General features: G+C 35.1%; 1 protein-coding gene across 2 annotated transcripts in view; it reads left to right on the forward strand.

Moving 5' to 3' along the window:
* The window catches only part of LOC122847118 (A disintegrin and metalloproteinase with thrombospondin motifs 7), a 126698-nt gene that overhangs the window by 95994 nt on the left and 12093 nt on the right, over positions 1-18611 (forward strand). The window contains exons 23-25 of one of the 2 annotated variants that reach the window (XM_044144499.1): positions 3788-3934; positions 4730-4892; positions 6665-6957. In XM_044144499.1, coding sequence (XP_044000434.1) covers positions 3788-3934; positions 4730-4892; positions 6665-6720 — 366 coding nt within the window. In that variant the 3' untranslated portion in view covers positions 6721-6957. Of the gene's footprint in view, positions 1-3787; positions 3935-4729; positions 4893-6664; positions 6958-18611 lie in introns of those variants that run through there. The other variant, XM_044144489.1, reaches the window with a different exon arrangement.

The following is an 18611-nucleotide window of genomic DNA, read 5'->3' on the forward strand; positions in this document are numbered from 1 at the left end:
TCAAATTCCTGCACGCGTCTTAACAGAAGGTTTTAGGCAAAGAGCTTTTTCCGCATTTACATCATAGTCACTTATTATTCTTGGATGATTTCTGGATAATTTATGTAGCAAAAATGCTCACTTAATCTTTCTTCTGTGTTGCTAATTAGCGCTCACACATCCAGCTGACATTTCCCAATCAATTTATTTTGTGTAATGTAAGCAATCTGTTTTGGAATTAGCCGGGAATTTACGGATGTTTTCACAGAGGCAACAATATCCGTCATTGTTTTATTACGGAAACATCTTTTTTCAAAGTCACCCAACTATTTCAAAGAGTGAACTTTTTCTTTCAGCCTCTTAACTCTGACATGAATCTTCGGGCTAAAAAGACTCAGAATACTCAGAATTGAAGTTATATGTAACCAATTTTAAATTGGACGGTTCCTTCAGAAGCTGTGTTCCTAGCAGCTTGTCAGAATGAGAGAAGTTATCCGTATGCCTTCAGCTGAATCTAGATTTAAAAAAAGGGCCTAAGAGACAAACATGGAGCAGGATTCTCAGAGCTGATGAAGAGCAAGTGACTCATCTGTCAGGTCTTGTAGTAAATCTTTGCTGGATTTTATGAAAGATGCAATTCTCAGAATCATCTGCTCATCAGTTGCAGATGAGATGTCTTCTATTATTTTCCACCTCTCCCATTCTTTTAAAACAAGCTGAAAATATGCAGTCATGGCCATGAATTGTGCTGAAAATTGTTGAATGTGATCAAAGTTCTCAAAAAAAAAGAAAACCCTCTGAAGGAAATCTATCAAAAACTGTATGGTATTTTATGATATAGAAAAAATATCTGCATGTTTTTATGGTTTGATTGAAATATACCTGGAGACCCTTAAGCTATATTTAAATCTGCTTGTTTCCTTGTTGCACAGTGTTACATAAGACACAGATTGCCTCTGTGTCGCTAACATTCTCATCTTTGTAAAGCACTGAACTGCTGCGCTGCCGAAACACTGCTGTCAGATCCGTTTTAGCTTGGTGAACCTTTCTCTGGGAATTCCTGAATATTCATTTATTACACTGATGCAAGACGGGACGGATGCTGAACTGTCAGAATGCTGTTGTTGCTTGGCGCTTTTGCTGTGTGCGTGTGTGTGTGTTCATTTGGAGAGGATGAAATAAATTGCATTTGTGAGGGATTTGGCATTGTGGAAAAGCAGGGAGCTGACTCAGTACAGTGCCGTCAGCTCCAACACAGTCACTGCTGTCGTAAGCGTGTCCAGACGAGCCTCTTTAATAGCTCGACAAGAAAATTATGTCTTGAAATGTTGGAAAAAAGCTTAAATATTTCTCAAATCAGCACTATGGACCCTTGTCTATGCACGGTGCAGAACACACACTCTGAGTTTCTTCTGCGTGAATTATCGTGGAATGCATGCAATAAGCCTGTGGCTCAGCTGAGATGTTCTCGTTAGTAAGCTGAAGTTAATGACGTCTCTGCTTCAGGATTAGCTTACCACAACAAATGCAACATTTGTTGCCCTTTTCCTGGTTGCATCTGTGTGGTGACTCTTGAAGAACATCAGCCTACACCTGGTGAATCTTTCCCAAAGTCTTATTTGGGGTTTGCATCTTAACCCTGGTTGTTGGCCTTCATTCACTCAATTTTCCATTATTTCAGTGAGCTTGTCCAGCAGTGACCTTTTTCAGCTTGCCTTGTGACTGTGGAGGACTGTTCTCTGCAGTTCACTCAGATTGTGAAGCCTTAACATTTTTGACATCCACCTGCACCTGTATCATCATAATATATCCAATTTTGAGATGCTTTAATCAAATGGTCCTAAATTGTTAGCAAATGTAACTCTCAGTTGCTACACATGCTACTTTAAGTGGGTCAGCATGCACCGGTTTGCATTATCCCTCACCGTTCCAGGACTTTTTCTTCCCAAAGTTCGGTGCGTACCAAGACATTTTTCCGGAGTTATAACAGGTGTTATATTAGTCTGCGTTTCCCCATCATTGTGCTCCTCCTACAGCTGCACTTTGTGCAAAAATAAATAAATAAAACCACAAACAACAGCATGAAAGACACACATTCCCACTCCCATCCTGTAGCGCTCCGCTCGCACACAGAAGCACCATGACAACCTGTCAAGCTTTGTGGTGAAAAGACACAGCGTCAATCCCTAGACAGCCACTGATGAGAGGCATGAAATTTAATAAGCACAACGGGAAAAACGACATATGGAACAGAGCAAAGAAATAGATGTGCATCTGGGCATGAAAACAGAGAATCCGGCGCCAAACAGGGAAGAATCAAGAGCTCTTATGAGAGGCAGATCAGGTGAAACACATGGGGATAAAGAAGTGGATGGAAAAGGGGAGAGTAGATGCAACAGAACCTGGAGGCAGAGAAAAACTGAAGAGGACATCATAAACCAAGAAAAGGAATAAAATAAGCACAAAGAACAAAATTCAGGAAATACAAAGGAATAAACTAATGTGGCAAAATCTTTTGATCTATAATTAATACAACAAAAAGTATTTGACGTACTAAAGTAATTGAACAGATCATCTGATTTATTATTCAGAAATGAACTCATCAGACGAACAAAAAGTCTAAAGTTATGTGCAAGTGTTGGAAATTTACAATTAAAATTAAAATATATATAAACATCATAACTACAAAATAAATTAAGCCGAACAATCACGTAAAAAAATGCGTGTTTGGTTATAAACTACTGCTGAAATATCCTTGGTCTTCTGAAATATAAGAAATATATTTTACTCATCATAAACAACTCCTTTGTCTAAAAAGGTCTTATCTCTTCTTTATGTTTATAAATACTTTTTATTTTCAATCTTAGTCAGTGTTAACGCCTGGAGGCTTCAAGTTAATAGGGACTCCATTTAACTTTAAATTTGAGGTGAATTCGATTTCGAACTTTCATTTGATTCAAGTACAATAAACTATCAATCTATAAATCAATAGACAGATCTCTATTAAAATATCCCCCATATTTCTGTCTCATATCTGCATGCCACCAAAGGGAGACTTTTGTTGTTTTTTTTCATTCACTAACTGTGCTTTATGTTTTTTGGTCACAAAACATTGCAATTTGGCCTTCATGGGCAAGTTTGAAGTTTTCTCTATTTGTAAGGAATAAAGTATTCTGTGGTTCAGTCTGTGTCTAGCGTTTACACTGAACAATGTGTCGCCACACTATAGATTTCAGTGGTTTCGATAAAGACTCAAACTCACCACAGAGTGATGTTTCTGCTTTGTCTGACTAACAAAGACGCCTGGTATGCAAGGTTCTGACTCCTCCAGCTGCTGTAAGTCCTGAGGCACAGCCTGAGTTTTATAAATGTTGCAGAAAAAGTATTCTTTAGAAGTTTAGAAATTGTTTTCTGTAACAAGCCCATCTCTCTTCTTTCTCCTGCACAAACATGGTAGTCATTCCTGTGTGACTTCAAAACAGAGATTTGAACAAAAGCTGCAGTGTGTGTTTTTTTTGTTTGTTTTTTTTTTCCATGAGATGCCTCCCAAAACCCGATGGAGGGAGACAAAAAAAAAAGAAGCAGAATCACATTCATGCAAGACGTTGGTGATTCTTCTTTGTGAGACAGATTTTATTATCGAACCGAGGAGTTAAAGCAGGTTTCCTGTCCGTTTGACGTGTGTGCAATACATTTTTAAAACCTCAATTTTTTATTTTTTTTTTCACGGTCAGGCGACAAATTGATCACTCCTCCCAAACCACAAATGTGTTCCGACTACTCATGTCTGACGGTGTGTGTTTCTCAGTGCTCTGAGGTGTGTGGAGGCGGTGAGCAGCAGCGCATCGTCACCTGTCCAGAGGATGATCGATGCGACCAAGACCTTCAGCCAAGCGCCATTCAGTCCTGCAACAGCCAGCCTTGTGCTCAGTGGCTCACTGGGTCGTGGGGACAGGTACTCTAACGCCATATCCAGTCCAACTTCAGCTAAGAGCAATTTTATTGTTGATACCTTCTTAATTCTAAAGGGGCAGAAGAATCCCTTTTTTGACATCATGGATATTAGCCAATGAATTTGTAATTTCTGTCCTTTTTTATAAAAAAACAAAATCTCTGCCATGAACATTTTATGTAGAAGATGGTAAATCTTGTAATATTCCTACACATGCACACGTTTTCTTCGAGGCTAGATTGGAAAATGTGAAACCTTCTTGCTCAGAAGTCTAGAATTTGATCTCAAAATTGTCCACGGTTTACATTTCATTGCACGGTAAAGTGATTTCTCACTGAAGAGAGAGTGTTTTGTTCAATATAATGTCTTCCTTCTGTTGAAATTAACCCCGAATATCTAAACATAATTATTAGAGACATCTTTTTTTTTCTTTTTCCCCAGATGTTATCTTTTTAATCCCAGAGTTGTAGGTTCACATGGCAAATTTTTATTACAAGTAATAATTTATTTCACCAGCATTCTTTTTGTGAAGATGAAGACTCTTTTCCTCAGTTGACGTACTGCATCATCTAAAGCACTCAGGATCAGTGTTATGTAAATTCTGGTTCTGAATCAATTTAAATGGAAACAAAAAGTGCTCACACTAGAGATAATACGGTTTCAAGCTTCTGACTTTGGAAATCACGCTGCAAAGCTAAATGATAAATTGTCAACGTTGACCATTTCGAACAAGAGAGAAAAAAAGTGAACTGGATTATTTCGCTTTGTGAAAATTTTGTGAAATCTTTCCGCGTGCAGTGTTCAGCTTCTTGTGGAGGAGGACTGCAGCATCGGCTCATCAAATGCGTCGACACCAGGACCGAGGCTTCAGAGGAGGTGGATCAGGTTCAGTGTGACCACAAGCTTAAGCCTAGCGACACCAAAAAGTGCAACGTCGGGGACTGCAAGAGTGATCCCTCTGGTGAGTAAATCACATTATAATTTTATTAATTTTTTCTATTGTTACTTTACCTCCTGCACTGCAGAAAATTTTTCACTCCAAGAAAATCATTCAGGTGGACAGAATTGAATTTAATTGTACACATTATGCCAGCAGCTGAGGGCACTTAAGAGCTCTGCTCCTCCAGATTAATCCTTATTTAACATAAGAGGGATCATCCAATTCACAATAACTTCTCCTGGTTGTGAAAGAAACTGTTCTGTTGCAAGCTGAACTCCGACTCTGTAGATTAATAATAATAATAATAATAATAATAATAATAATAATAATAATAATAATAATAATAATAATAATAATAATAATAAAAGACAAAACATCCAGTTCTTCTGGGCAATATGTGATCTCGAGTCACTGATTGCATTTTGTGTCATGGGATGGGAAGACAAGCAGAGAGAGGGAGGAAATGGTCAGAAATCCTTTGGCATCTGAAATGATCCACTTCACATCAGTTTCAAACAGTGGAAAACCTACAGATGGATTCTGGAGTTTTCTCAGTAATCTGTTTGCTTTAAGCATCACAGAGAGCTGAGAAGACTCTTCATTGTTTTGTTTTTTTTCTATTATATTTTTTTCCAAAACAATAGAGGATGTGGAGAAATTACCTACCAGCAGCTACTGTTCTCTATGCTTGATTTTGACCTGAAAATTTGTTTCTAAAGGTCAACATAAGGTGATTTTTTTTTTTTTCCACGTTCTGTCATTTTCACCTGTCACCCCTGATAGGAGGCTTGATATTTTATGATGCTGCTTTGGTTGAAATCAAATCAGTGACATTTGGTTTTTTTTCCCCATGTTGCTCACTATCGCCCGAGGTCAGCAACATTTACAAAATACTTTTGCATTCATGAAATAATCCATCTCCTGCTTATTTTCATTGTGTTTTATTAAAGGCTATACAAGAGTCCACAAATAGGATATCTACTTGTGATGGATGTCTGGACAAAAAAAAAAATAAAAATCCCTCCCACCGAAAGTAAAGAGAATAACTTTGATTACCTCTTTGTGGCATATTTAAAAGGTGGGGTATTTCAAACAGTAACTGATCATTTACTCTACGGATCTGATGTGTCAGGAGCAGGTAAAATGAAATGTAAGTTTGAGCAGGTTTGACAAAGGGGCAGACTGGACAGCATCTCCGGAGCTGCTGCTCTTGTGAGGGTGGTCTCCTGTAGGTGAACCAACTCCAGGGTCTCTGATGGAGGGGAGAGTGCATGCTGTCCTGTGCTGTTCGATCGCACCGACGAGCTCTGATAGAAGGTGCATCGCAGTCTGTTGCACATATGGTTGCTTTAGCCACGCACCGGTCAGGAAGCATCAGAATTAAACCACGGAGCTGTGGAACAAGACGCTGTGGTCTGATGAATTGTTTTGTTGCTCATTAACATTCCAAGGAAACATTAAATGTTTATGCACCTCGGCATGATAAAGCAAATGTAAAAAAAAAGCAATTTCCTTCAATATCAATCAAAGTTGTTATGGTTAACGGCTGAAGTGACAAAAGCACCAAGCAGGATGTAAAAGATAACCTCCATAATTCAAAGGACGCAGTTCGTCTTTCTTCTCCGAGAAATTGACATACGATATGAAAAATTGCAAAAATGTGGTGCTGGAAGGACTGTTTGGGTGCAACAACAGTACTTTGAATCTGAGCTTTAGGAATAGCAAGATTATCTTATGCATTTTAACTGCATGAACTCTGTTACATTTGCTCTCAACATTACTGCTATCTTTAGGAATCCAGCCGCTCTTGCTCTCAAAGGCCACATCACAAGACCAGAGGAGGAGCTGACTAGATCCGTCTCAATGAGCTTCATTGTTAACGAGGCCCGCGTTTGATAAGCTGAAGTTCTTCTGCATGAGGAAAACGGTGTGAACAAGGCGACTACTTAGAACAGTGAAATTACAGGCTGTGTGTGTGTGTGTGCTAGAAACTTTTCTACAGATGTACAAGTTGAACTTTAGCTAAGTGCATTCCTGGCTTTGATGTGGATGGATGTTTGAAGTCTAAAATACATTTTAAAAAGCTCCTGTTTGTGCACAAGGTTTGACGTTTTCTTTAGCTCAGGTAAATGCTTTGAGCGATACCCTGATTACTGAGGGTTTTACTGGATCCATTGTGTAGGATGAATATACCACCCAGCTCGCATGCTGTGTATATCGATGCATTTACTTATTTATTTGACTCAAAGTTAACAGCAGGAAGAAGGCAGCAATAGTTTATTGGCATGGAGAAATCCAAGCACAAAGTAACCACCAGATCAGCTGCATGATTCAAACGCTGAGCTCCAGGAGTCACAATTTTAGCTGGTAGAGCTTAAAACATACTGTATTACTTTGGTGTTAAGAGATGAACGTTTTTTCTTTTTCTGGTAAACTATCTCAAAGCATGAATCAGATTTTTAGTTTTGTGTTCAATGTCTGTGTACCATTAATGGCAAAAAAACATTTGCACTTTTCTCCAAAATTCACCAAAGTGACGATTTTTAAGTATTATAAGATACTAGTGTTTCAAAAGAGCACAGGAAATCTTATGTTTTTTGAAAAATAACAATATTTGTTGTTAAGCTGTTGCTAAGCGATGACAGCGTTTTCTGGTAACCAAGGGCCACAATGTAAATATTAGATATTTTTATTTTGCAAAGTTTACCAACTCTAAATTTGTTGTCTAAGCATATAAGAAGTATTTCAAAAGAACTTGTGTTTTATAAACAATAATATTACTTATTCATTTGGTGCTAAGAAATGAGAGTTTTTTTCTTTTTCTGGTAATAAACTGTCTCGAAGCATAAATCAGATTTTTACTTTTGTGTTCAATGTCTGTGTACCATTAATAGTAAGAAAACATTTTCACTTTTCTGTAAAATTCACCAACTTGACAATTATTAAGTAGAATAAGATGAGTAGTATTTCAAAAGAAATCATGTTTTTTGAACCATAACAATATTTCAATCTGGAGAGACTCAGACGGAGAAAATGAACAGCGATTAGAAAGGTGTATTGACAGACATAAATTTAAAGTTCTGTGGCGCTCGGGCCCCGGCTGTGGTCATCGAACTGTGAATTGCAATAAGCTCGGATGAGCATTCCCGATGTAGGATAGGAATGTCATCCCCCCGGGACCCGACACTGGTGGTGGAGATCGGAGAAGGATGCGAGCCTGAGGATCCGGGCGAGGGAAGGTGGAGGAGGGGTGGAGGAGGGTTGAGTGCGACTGGGAAGCGGAAGACGCCATGGATGGAGGTCCTTTTCAGCTGGGCCTTGGAAGGTGATTGGACGTGACGTGGCTTGGTCCAGCGTTGATAGGACAGCGGTGATGGACGGATGCTCCGATAGGATGAGCCAGGTGGGGCTAAAGAGTCTTCCAGTTTGAATTTGCGCCTAGGCTTCATTTGTTGTTAAGCAGTTGCTAAGAGATGACAGCGTTTTCTGGTAACCAAGGCCACAATGTAAACATTAAATATGTAAATTTTGCAAAGTTTACCAACTCTAAATTTTTTGTCTAAGCATATAAGCAGTATTTCAAAAGAACTTATGTTTTATAAACAATATTATTACTTATTAATTTGGTGCTAAGAGATGAGTGTTTTTTTCTGGTAAACTGCATGAAGTTTAAATCAGATTTTTACTTTTGTGTTCAATGTCTGTGTACCATTAATGACAAAAAAAAATATTTTCACTTTTCTCCAAAATTCACCAACTTGACAATTCTTAAGTAGAATAAGATGAGTAGTGTTTCCAAACAGCAGAGGAAATCTTATGTTTTTCGAACAATAACAATATTTGTTGTTAAGCTGTTGCCAGGAGATGACGGCATTTTCTGGTAACCAAGGCCACGATGTAAATATTAGATATTTTAATTTAGTAAAGTTTACCAACTCTAAATTTGTTGTGTCCAAACTGATGAGCAGTATTTCAAAAGAACTTATGTTTTATAAACAATAATATTACTCATTACTTTGGTGCTAAGAGATTACCGTTTTTTTCTTTTTCTGGTAATAAACTGTCACGAAGCATAAATCAGATTTTTACTTTTGTGTTGAATTTCAGTTTTATAGTATATCTACCATCAATGATTAAAAAAAAAACTTTTCTAAAAAATTCACCAAAGTGACGATTCTTAAGTATTATAAGATACGTAGTGTTTCAAAAGAGCAGAGGAAATCTTATGATTTATGAACAATAACAATAATTGTTGTTATTGTTGCTAAGAGATGACAGAGTTTTCTGCTAACCAAGGGCCACAATGTAAACATTAGATATTTTAGTTTTTCAAAGTTTACCAACTCTAAATTTGTTGTCTAAGCATATAAGCAGTATTTCAAAAGAACTTAAGTTTTATAAACAATAAGATTACTTATTAATTTGGTGCTTATAGATGAGCGTTTTTTTCTTTTTCTGGTAACAAGCTGCCGTGAGGCATAAATCAATTTTTACTTTTATGCTCAATTTCTGTTTTATAGTATATCTACCATCAATGATAAAAAAAACCAAACAAACAAACTTTTCTATAAAATTCAGCAAAGTGATGATTCTTCAGTATTATAAGATGCATAGTATTTCAAAAGAGCAGAGGAAATCTTGTGTTTTTTGAACAATAACAATATTTGTTGTTAAGCTGTTGCTAAGACATGAGAGCATTTTTCTGGTAACCAAGGGCCACAATGTAAACATTAGATATTTTAGTTTTTCAAAGTTTACCAACTCTAAATTTGCTGTCTAAGCATATAAGCAGTATTTCGAAAGAACTAATGATTAATAAACAATAATATTACTTATTAATTTGGTGCTTAGAAATGAGCGTTTTTTTCTTTTTCTGGTAATAAACTGTCACGAAGCATAAATCAGATTTTTACTTTTATGTTCAATTTCTGTTTTCTAGTATATCTACCGCAATGATAAAAAAAAACAACTAACTTTTCTGTAAAATTCACCAAAGTGATGATTTTTAAGTATTATAAGATATGTAGTATTTTAAAAGAGCAGAGGAAATCTTATGTTTTTTGAACAATAACAATATTTGTTGTTAAGCTGTTTCTAAGAGATGACAGTATTTTCTGGTAACCAAGGGCCACAATGTAAACATTAGGTATTTTAGTTTTTCAACGTTTACCAACTCTAAATTTGTTGTCTAAGCATATAAGCAGTATTTAAAAAGAACTTATATTTTATAGACAACAATATTACTTATTAATTTGGTGCTAAGAGATGAGCATTTTTTTTCTGGTAACAAACTGCCATGAAGTTTAAATAAGATTTTTACTTTTGTGTTCAATGTCTGTGTACCATTAATGGTAAAAAAAATATTTTCACTTTTCTCCAATATTCACCAACTTGACAATTCTTAAGTAGAATAAGATGAGTCTTGTTTTAAAAGAGCAGAGGAAATCTTATGTTTTTTGAACAATAACAATATTTGTTGCTAAGCTGTTGCTAAGAGATGACAGGGTTTTCTGGTAACCAAGGGCCACAATGTAAACATTACATATTTTAGTTTTTCAAAGTTTACCAACTCTAAATTTGTTGTCTAAGCATATAAGCAGTATTTCAAAAGAACATATATTTTATAAGCAATAATATAACTTGCGTATGATTAACTACATTTAAATATCTTGAAATGTTACATAATTTCACAATATTAACAAGGAGGACATAATTTTTTTCTTCATGTTTGTACAATTGACAGGTGTACTGCACCTACCGTTGTATGTTATCATTCAGCATCACAGTGTCTTTACTGACAGGCTTCTACAGATTTGCTGCGATACAGACTGCTACAGGACATCCTTCCTACCCACAGTCAGCAGCCTCCAACAACAACTTTGAGAAACCTTGAATAACATTTTATTTCCCTTTGTGTTTTTGAAACTGAATTTGAAATAGATTTTTTTTCCCAAACAATAAAATACTATTATCTTCTCAACTCCTTACAACATTGTATGATAAAGTTTCGCTCGAATTGTTGATCAGTGACATTTTTTGATCAATGATCACTCACTCAAAAAGTTTGTTTCTGAAAGAAAGGGGCAGAGGAATAGTCAAAAGAAATCAATGAATTTATAAGAGGGTTTTTTCTGAAAAAAAGCAAAAATAACAAAATAATAATAGTAATACACTTGGAGCTGTCACTCAAGATAAACCCGTTTAAACAGCTTGTCATTAATTATCAGAGGGGTTTGATTGTTGTATTCCCAAACAAGATTTTGACATTGAATGTTTTTATTAAAATGTACATATACCAGATTTACCTGTGTAAAAGTAATTCAGTTTTTACAGTATCCTTTGAGAGATGGCCGTCTCATTTACTGTCAGATGCAAAGGGTTGAATTAAATTGAATAAGCAACATTTTTCTGAGTTTTTGCACTGAAACTAGATAATTTGGGTGCAAACTGGGAAGCTGATTAAGACCAAATTCATCCACTTTACATGTTAGCGTTACTTTAATATTTATGATCTAAACATGTAGTTTCAGCTCTCGCAAAATAGATCCAATAAAAAATTTTTTTTTAAAGTACGGCTCCCTCTGCTCAGACAGATGCTTGGCTTTAACTTTATATCCAAAGAATAATCAATTATTCACCATCAACCTGAAGCTGCTCACCTTGTAGATTCTCCAAATGGTTCTCAGGAGCAAACCATCTGGAGTGCTGCGTTTCCTTGCTGCAGTTCAAAGCAGAAATGCTCAGCCACGGTGCCGACTGTTCATCTCCCTGTCCGCCTCCCTCAGCATTAAAAAACAACATATGTGTCTGCTGGAGAGGTTCATTTGAGTGCCTATTTTCAACCATTATCACTTAGTACGAATGAATAGACAAGTCTATCAGAAAGCTAATGACTGACAGTAATTTATACACGAACACTTTTATATTAAGCTGAAAGAAACTCAGATATAAAAAAAAAACTTCATTCCTGACAGACAAGCCCTTTACCCATCTTTGAAACGCTACTAAAGCAGTAAAGACGAATAGCAAAACTGGGATACAATTTCTTTTAGAATTGCTTAATATGTTAATTAATATAATTTCTAAATTGTAAGAATACCGCTTTTAATATTAGCAACTTTTGGAAAAATATTTCACAGCATACAGAGGAAATATCCTGCATACATTATGCCAACAACAAACTGTGTGTGTTTTGCTTCTGAGGTTTAGTGTTTATGAATTTTGGTTTCATCAGACCATTATGTAAATGCTTTTAGTTCCAGTGGTGTATGAAATAATGTAGCATTTGAGAATGTGGCTCATCTAATTTGATCTCTTTTTGAAATGACAAAAACATTGTACAGGACGAACATTGCAACCCAGAGTCTTTGTACACTTCAAACATTTTCCACGGCTTTGAAATTTTCATCATTTGGTGCATAAGTGTTACTGCTGAATCCCACGTTTTTGACGCCGTCTGCAGTAACGAAGACCTATTCACTTCAACAAGCTGAACACCAGGAGTGGCTGAAATGGCTTCAGGTCCTGATTAACTCTGCCGATAATCATTTGACCACTTTGGGGTCACTCCGGGACTCTACAGACCAATCGAAGTAGTCGAAAGCCAGCTTTCTGCAACTTTTAGTCAAACGCACCGCATTCAAATGACTGAATCGCCTCATGCTGACAGATTTTTGTTGACAGAAAGCCTGCATGCTTTCTGACCGTCCTGGCACTGACCTAGAGATCCGCCATCAAAACAGACATTCAACATGAAAGTATAAAATTGTAATTCAGGGCAACTTTTTTGTAAGCTTTACAGGCACAAAATTGAAATCCTGCAAGGAGGAAGGAATTAACACGATGAACTTGAGAACTTTCAAGCCAAAGACTTTGGTGGCTCCTGTGTTTGTATGCATCTGAACGTCTGCAGATAAGACAGTTGAGAGTATCCCACACACATAGCTAACTCTTCTGTTTAATCTCTAAACTGAAGGCTGAGTCTCTACAACTCATACATTTATGGTACATAGACTCTGTTTCAACACTTGAGCCCACCTGAGTTCAGGTGATGAGTTATGTTTAATTCACATTAGTGGTATTGTTCAGGTTAATGGGAGTCAAGATTTTATCATTTAGAAACCTCAATCTTAGCGTGGGCTGGAGTCAAACAAACAAAACCTTCTGTCGAAATGTTAAGACTTATTGTTCCTTCTGACAAATAATGCTAGAAAATGTGCAAATAATAGCAGATGTCTTAAGAATTTAAAATCCAATGTATATGAACAAAGAGGAGAAAAAAATCTGACTGATGTTTTTCTTTGGAAGACCTGTTATACGCTCTGGAACAATATTTAATGGGCCTACAATTATGAGTTGCTAACCTTCCTCTCAGTGCCCTAACAGTGAACGTACAGGTATTGCTTCCTAGTATTTCAGTGAGGAACTATGAATGTGATCTATTCATTTTCACCCTGTGTGAAATGAACTGGCTCTTGTTGAGCTCTGTCAATAACAGATCAGGTTTACAACCTTCTAGATTATATAGATTATTTCGGTTTCTAATGGGAATGTTTTTATTCCATAAACAGGGAGAACTGAAAGAAAATGCCAACTTCCAGTTGATTAAATGCAGTGTGTTTAAAAAAGTAATGCACAGGGCTTTGACTAAACTACGTAATATACTTTGTTTAATCCGTAAACAACATCTTACACATTACATATTATAGAGAAATTATGATCAAAAAACAATATTCTCCGGTAGCTGCTAATTCTGTATGCATTAGTTTTTTTATTAACCGCTTTCATTAGCAAATCACTAGATTGCACAATCTTGTACCGCTTCCAATTGTTTGGGGAACATTAAAATATTCATTACCAAGTATGATGGGATGCAACTCCTCAGACGTGGTCGTCTGGACATCAGTCATCTCAACATTTCTCTCCCCATTTATTAATTTCACCATGATTTGTTATAGCGGAACAAACACAGACCTGTGGCATCAACACATGCCAATACAATTACCAAAAAAATAAAAAATATAAAAAGAAATGCAACTATCGAAACTACTTTATGATACAAATTAAATTGTGACTGACACAAGCTGGCTCCAATAAAGAGGCATCACCTCAGAACACACAAGCACAGCGCAGGCCGCCGTTTGCTGCTATCAGACGCCTCACATACTCATGATAACACTTTTATACCTCTATGCTTTCAAAATGTCAGCCAGGCTGGCATTCGGTTTCCAGCAGGTTGCCCTCTGAGGAAGACTAATTTCATATCTGATGGTTTAAGCAGAAATGCCAATGAACAGTGGTGGCCTACATCTGACAGGGTAGTGGAAAACAAGATTTGTTTATTTATGCAAAGGCCGGCTTCTCAAATTACGCTTTTCATTTTTGCTTACGTCAATCATTTTTTACGAGAAATGTACAAACTAATTGCTTCAACAAGCATCAACACCTTGATCGTGTCTCTGAGAAGGAAAAATTGAGGTATTCAAGAGTCAACATCCACATGATTAAGATTTTACTTTCGCAGTTTGTAAATAAATCATTTGTGTGTTTTGATACTTAAAGAACATTGTTTTCCAGTACATGGGAAATTGCAGGATCGGCTTTTTTCTAAGTTGTTTAATTTAAACTCCTTTCAATTCGATTCAGTTGAGCTCATGTGCATACCAGTCAAAATAAATAATAATTCAGCATACAAGGAAACTTGCTTAAATTCATGCACAAAATGTAGAACAATGTATCCAATCAAAATCAATCAAATGCAGAAATGTCACACAGAAATGTTCAAATGCTATTAAATTTAGTCTAACAGAAAGGTATAATAAAATCACAGTGGGTGAAAAGGTACTTAATGAAGCCCAGTTGTTTTTTGGTGCTTTTTCAAAACTAGAGATGACAGTCTACTCTGATGCTTCCAATTTAATAAAGTTAATTTTATATATATATATATATATATATATATATATATATATATATATATATATATATATATATATATATATATATATATATATATATATATATATATATATATATATATATATATATATATATATATTTGTCATTAATGGTACACAGACATTGAACATAAAAGTAAAAATCAGATTTATGCTTCGTGACAGTTTATTACCAGAAAAAGAAAAAACGCTCATTTCTTAGCACCAATTATTGTAATATTATTGTTTATAAAATATAAGTTCTTTTTAAATACTGATCTTTTAATATAAAAGTTATTATATTATAACTTATTATAATATAATAAGTTATATTATTATATAAGTTAATATAACTTAATATATTTTTTTTATATATATAACTTGGTTACCAACTTATTATAATATAATAAGTTATATTATTGTTTATAAAACATAAGTTCTTTTGAAATACTGCTCATCAGTTTGGACACAACAAATTTAGAGTTGGTAAACTTTGCAAAACTAAAATATCTAATGTTTACATTGTGGCCCTTGGTTACCAGAAAACGCTGTCATCTCTTAGCAACAGCTTAACAACAAATATTGTTATTGTTCAAAGAACATAAGATTTCCTCTGCTCTTTTAAAACAAGACTCATCTTATTCTACTTAAGAATCGTCACTTTGGTGAATTTTGGAGAAAAGTGAAAATGTTTTCATTGCCATTAATGGTACACAGACATTGAACACAAAAGTAAAAATCTGATTTATGCTTCGAGACAGTGTGTTACCAGAAAAAGAAAAAACGCTCATCTTTTAACACCAAATTAATAAGTAATCTTATTGTTTATAAAACATAAGTTCTTTCGAAATACTGCTTATATGCTTAAGACAACAAATTTAGAGTTGGTAAACTTTGAAAAACTAAAATATGTAATGTTTATATTGTGGACCTTGGTTACCAAAAAGCAGTTGTTGTTAGCAACTGCTTAACAACAAATATTGTTATTGTTGAAAAAACATAAGATTTCCTGTGCTCTTTTAAAATACTACTCATCTTATTCTACTTAAGAATTGTCAAGTTGGTGAATTTTACAGTAAAGTTTTTTTTTGTTTTTTTTATCATTGATGGTACATATACTATAAAACAGAAATTGAACACAAAATTAAAAATCTGATTTAAACTTCATGGCAGTTTGTTATTGTTCAAAAAACATAAGATTTCCTCTGCTCTTTTGAAATTCTACGTATCTTATAATACTTAAGAATTGTCACTTTGAATTTTACAGTAAAGTTATTTTGTTTTTTTTTATTGTTGATGGTAGAAATACTATAAAACAGAAATTGAACATAAAAGTAAAAATCTCATTTATGCATCGCAACAGTTTATTACCAGAAAAAGAAAAAAAACGCTCATCTCTTGGCACCAAATTAATAAGTAATATTATTGTTGTTTATAAAACATAAGTTCTTTTGAAATACTGCTTATATGCTTAGACAACAAATTTAGAGTTGGTAAACTTTGAAAAACTAAAATATCTAATGTTTACATTGTGGCCTTGGTTACCAGAAAACGCTGTCATCTCTTAGCAACTGCTTAACAACAAGTATTGTTATTGTTCAAAAAACATAAGATTTCCTCTGCTCTTTTGAAACACTACATATCTTATAATACTTACAAATCGTCACTTTGGTGAATTTTGGAGAAAAGTGAAAATGTTTTTTTGCCATCAATGGTACACAGACATTGAACACAAAAGTAAAAATTTGATTTATGCTTCGAGATAGTTTGTTACCAGAAAAAGAAAAAACGCTCATCCATTAGCACCAAATTAATACAGTATTTAATAATTAAATACAAAGAAATAAGTTATCAGTGGTGATCTTTGCACCTCTTTCTCCCATTGCATTACAAAACCACACATTTTGAACTGTGTTTAAAGGCAGTTGCTGTTGTATTAATTTACGTCCATTAATCTACCACTTAGTTTTTAACAAGATAAATCAGCTCTGTCTACATACAACATTGTATGTATTTCTCATTCCAGCCTTACTGTCCAATAATTAAAAATTCTGCTTATAATTTTGAAAGCCATACGTAGATACCGTTAAATGAAATGTCAGAGCCAATAACGGTTCTGACCTTTCTTGAGATTTTCTAAAAACTCGGTGTGTATAAACACATCACGCCTCTCCGTGTCTAGGTCGGTTTATGTCAGAATAACATTGCTGCTCGCAACTTATTCCGACATTTCTAAAAGCTTTTTAGACAACAGCTGTTTGAGTTTTTTTTTTTTTTTTTTTTTTAATTAACCCATAAGGATGCATTGTCATTCAGCCAAAAGAGCAACAGCTGTGTCGTGAATGCAACGTAATGCGCATTATGCTATAATACCAAGAAAATTTGAGCAAATGCAGTTGAGTAAAGCCTGGACTTATCTTTGTTTAGCCAGACAATAAAGCAGACCAGTAAGCCATTAATGTCCCATTAGGCAGGAAACAGCTTTTGAAATGCATATATGTTTAAAAAAATAAAGGCAGGCTTACTGTGTGTGCTTTCTTCACATTGACTGAACATCTGCTTGCATCAGGCGGAGGTCAATAAAGCGTTGCCCACCACTGCTGACATTAAGTTTGGTTATTAGGACCTATTAAGTCTCATTTTCCAATCCATTTCTTTCAACAGCATAAATCATGGTTGGCAGCTCTGCCTCTTTTAAAGAGACATGCAGTAAAGTATTAGCTCTGATATTATTCCTCTATTAGTATTTGCATCTGCAGTTTCTCTACAGAATAGCAGGTTGACGCAATGCAGGGATTAATTTGTTTTGATAACATTTTAATTTAATTTAACATTAAAAACTGTCCATTAGAAAATATCTAGAAGTTTTTGGAGAATTATCCTCGTCGGGTCACTGATGACCACATAAAGGAAACAAGCACAACATGAGGCTTCAAGAAGACGTCATTGTTTTTCTTTTGACTTTTGCTTATTTTCTACATCCAAGAACTTGGGTTAAATTGAAGGAAGAGAAGAAAACAAGAGGAATCAAATCTGATACAGTTGAACACTATCTAACATATAGGACTGTAACAATGAAGAGATTGAGCAGATATCTGAAGTAGAACCTCGGAGATGAATCACTCTTCAAATTATCTTCTGCATGCCAGATTGTTCAGCTGAAATTACCTCTGTTACTAAAATCATATTTTCCATCTGTCAACTGAGTTGGTATTTTACGAGGGAAAAGTTTTGACTTTGCGGCTGCCAGCACCACATGGTTAATGATCCAGTTTAAAGCTCTCCGAGTATTGACACGGCACTTGTTCATCTCTCGAAGTTAGGAGTGGTTTTGTTCTTGAATAATTTATAATTCAGAGGTAAATTGCTTAACTAAATGGAGTTCTCCACTTTACTGCACAATAAGCTCAAGTCCAAACTTTTAAAGCATAGTTTATGGTTGTTTCAGCTGCATAGCGATGCGTCCTTGAACGAAATTGAAGTGTTTATCATCCATGTTCCCTCTGATGCAATCCTGTCATCACATCCAGACCCACAAACTGTGGTTTTACATAAACAAATCATTGGCCAAATTTACATTGATGTTAACATGTATTTGCCATCTTTACTGATTTACCTTTAGGTCTGCGCTTTTTTTTTGTCACAGTTAAAGGGGCTCGCATCTTTTCAAATAATTTACAATCAAATTGTGACGAATGAATTTGAAATTTAAGTTTTCACCTCGTATTTGCTGGATGGACATTTTAATGACCGCCAAGATTTTTGAGAGACAAAGGATTTATTTTTTCCAAAAGGTGCATCCCTCTTT

Source organism: Gambusia affinis, linkage group LG02 (genome assembly GCF_019740435.1).
Source record: "Gambusia affinis linkage group LG02, SWU_Gaff_1.0, whole genome shotgun sequence".
In the NCBI taxonomy this organism is placed as follows: domain Eukaryota; kingdom Metazoa; phylum Chordata; class Actinopteri; order Cyprinodontiformes; family Poeciliidae; genus Gambusia; species Gambusia affinis.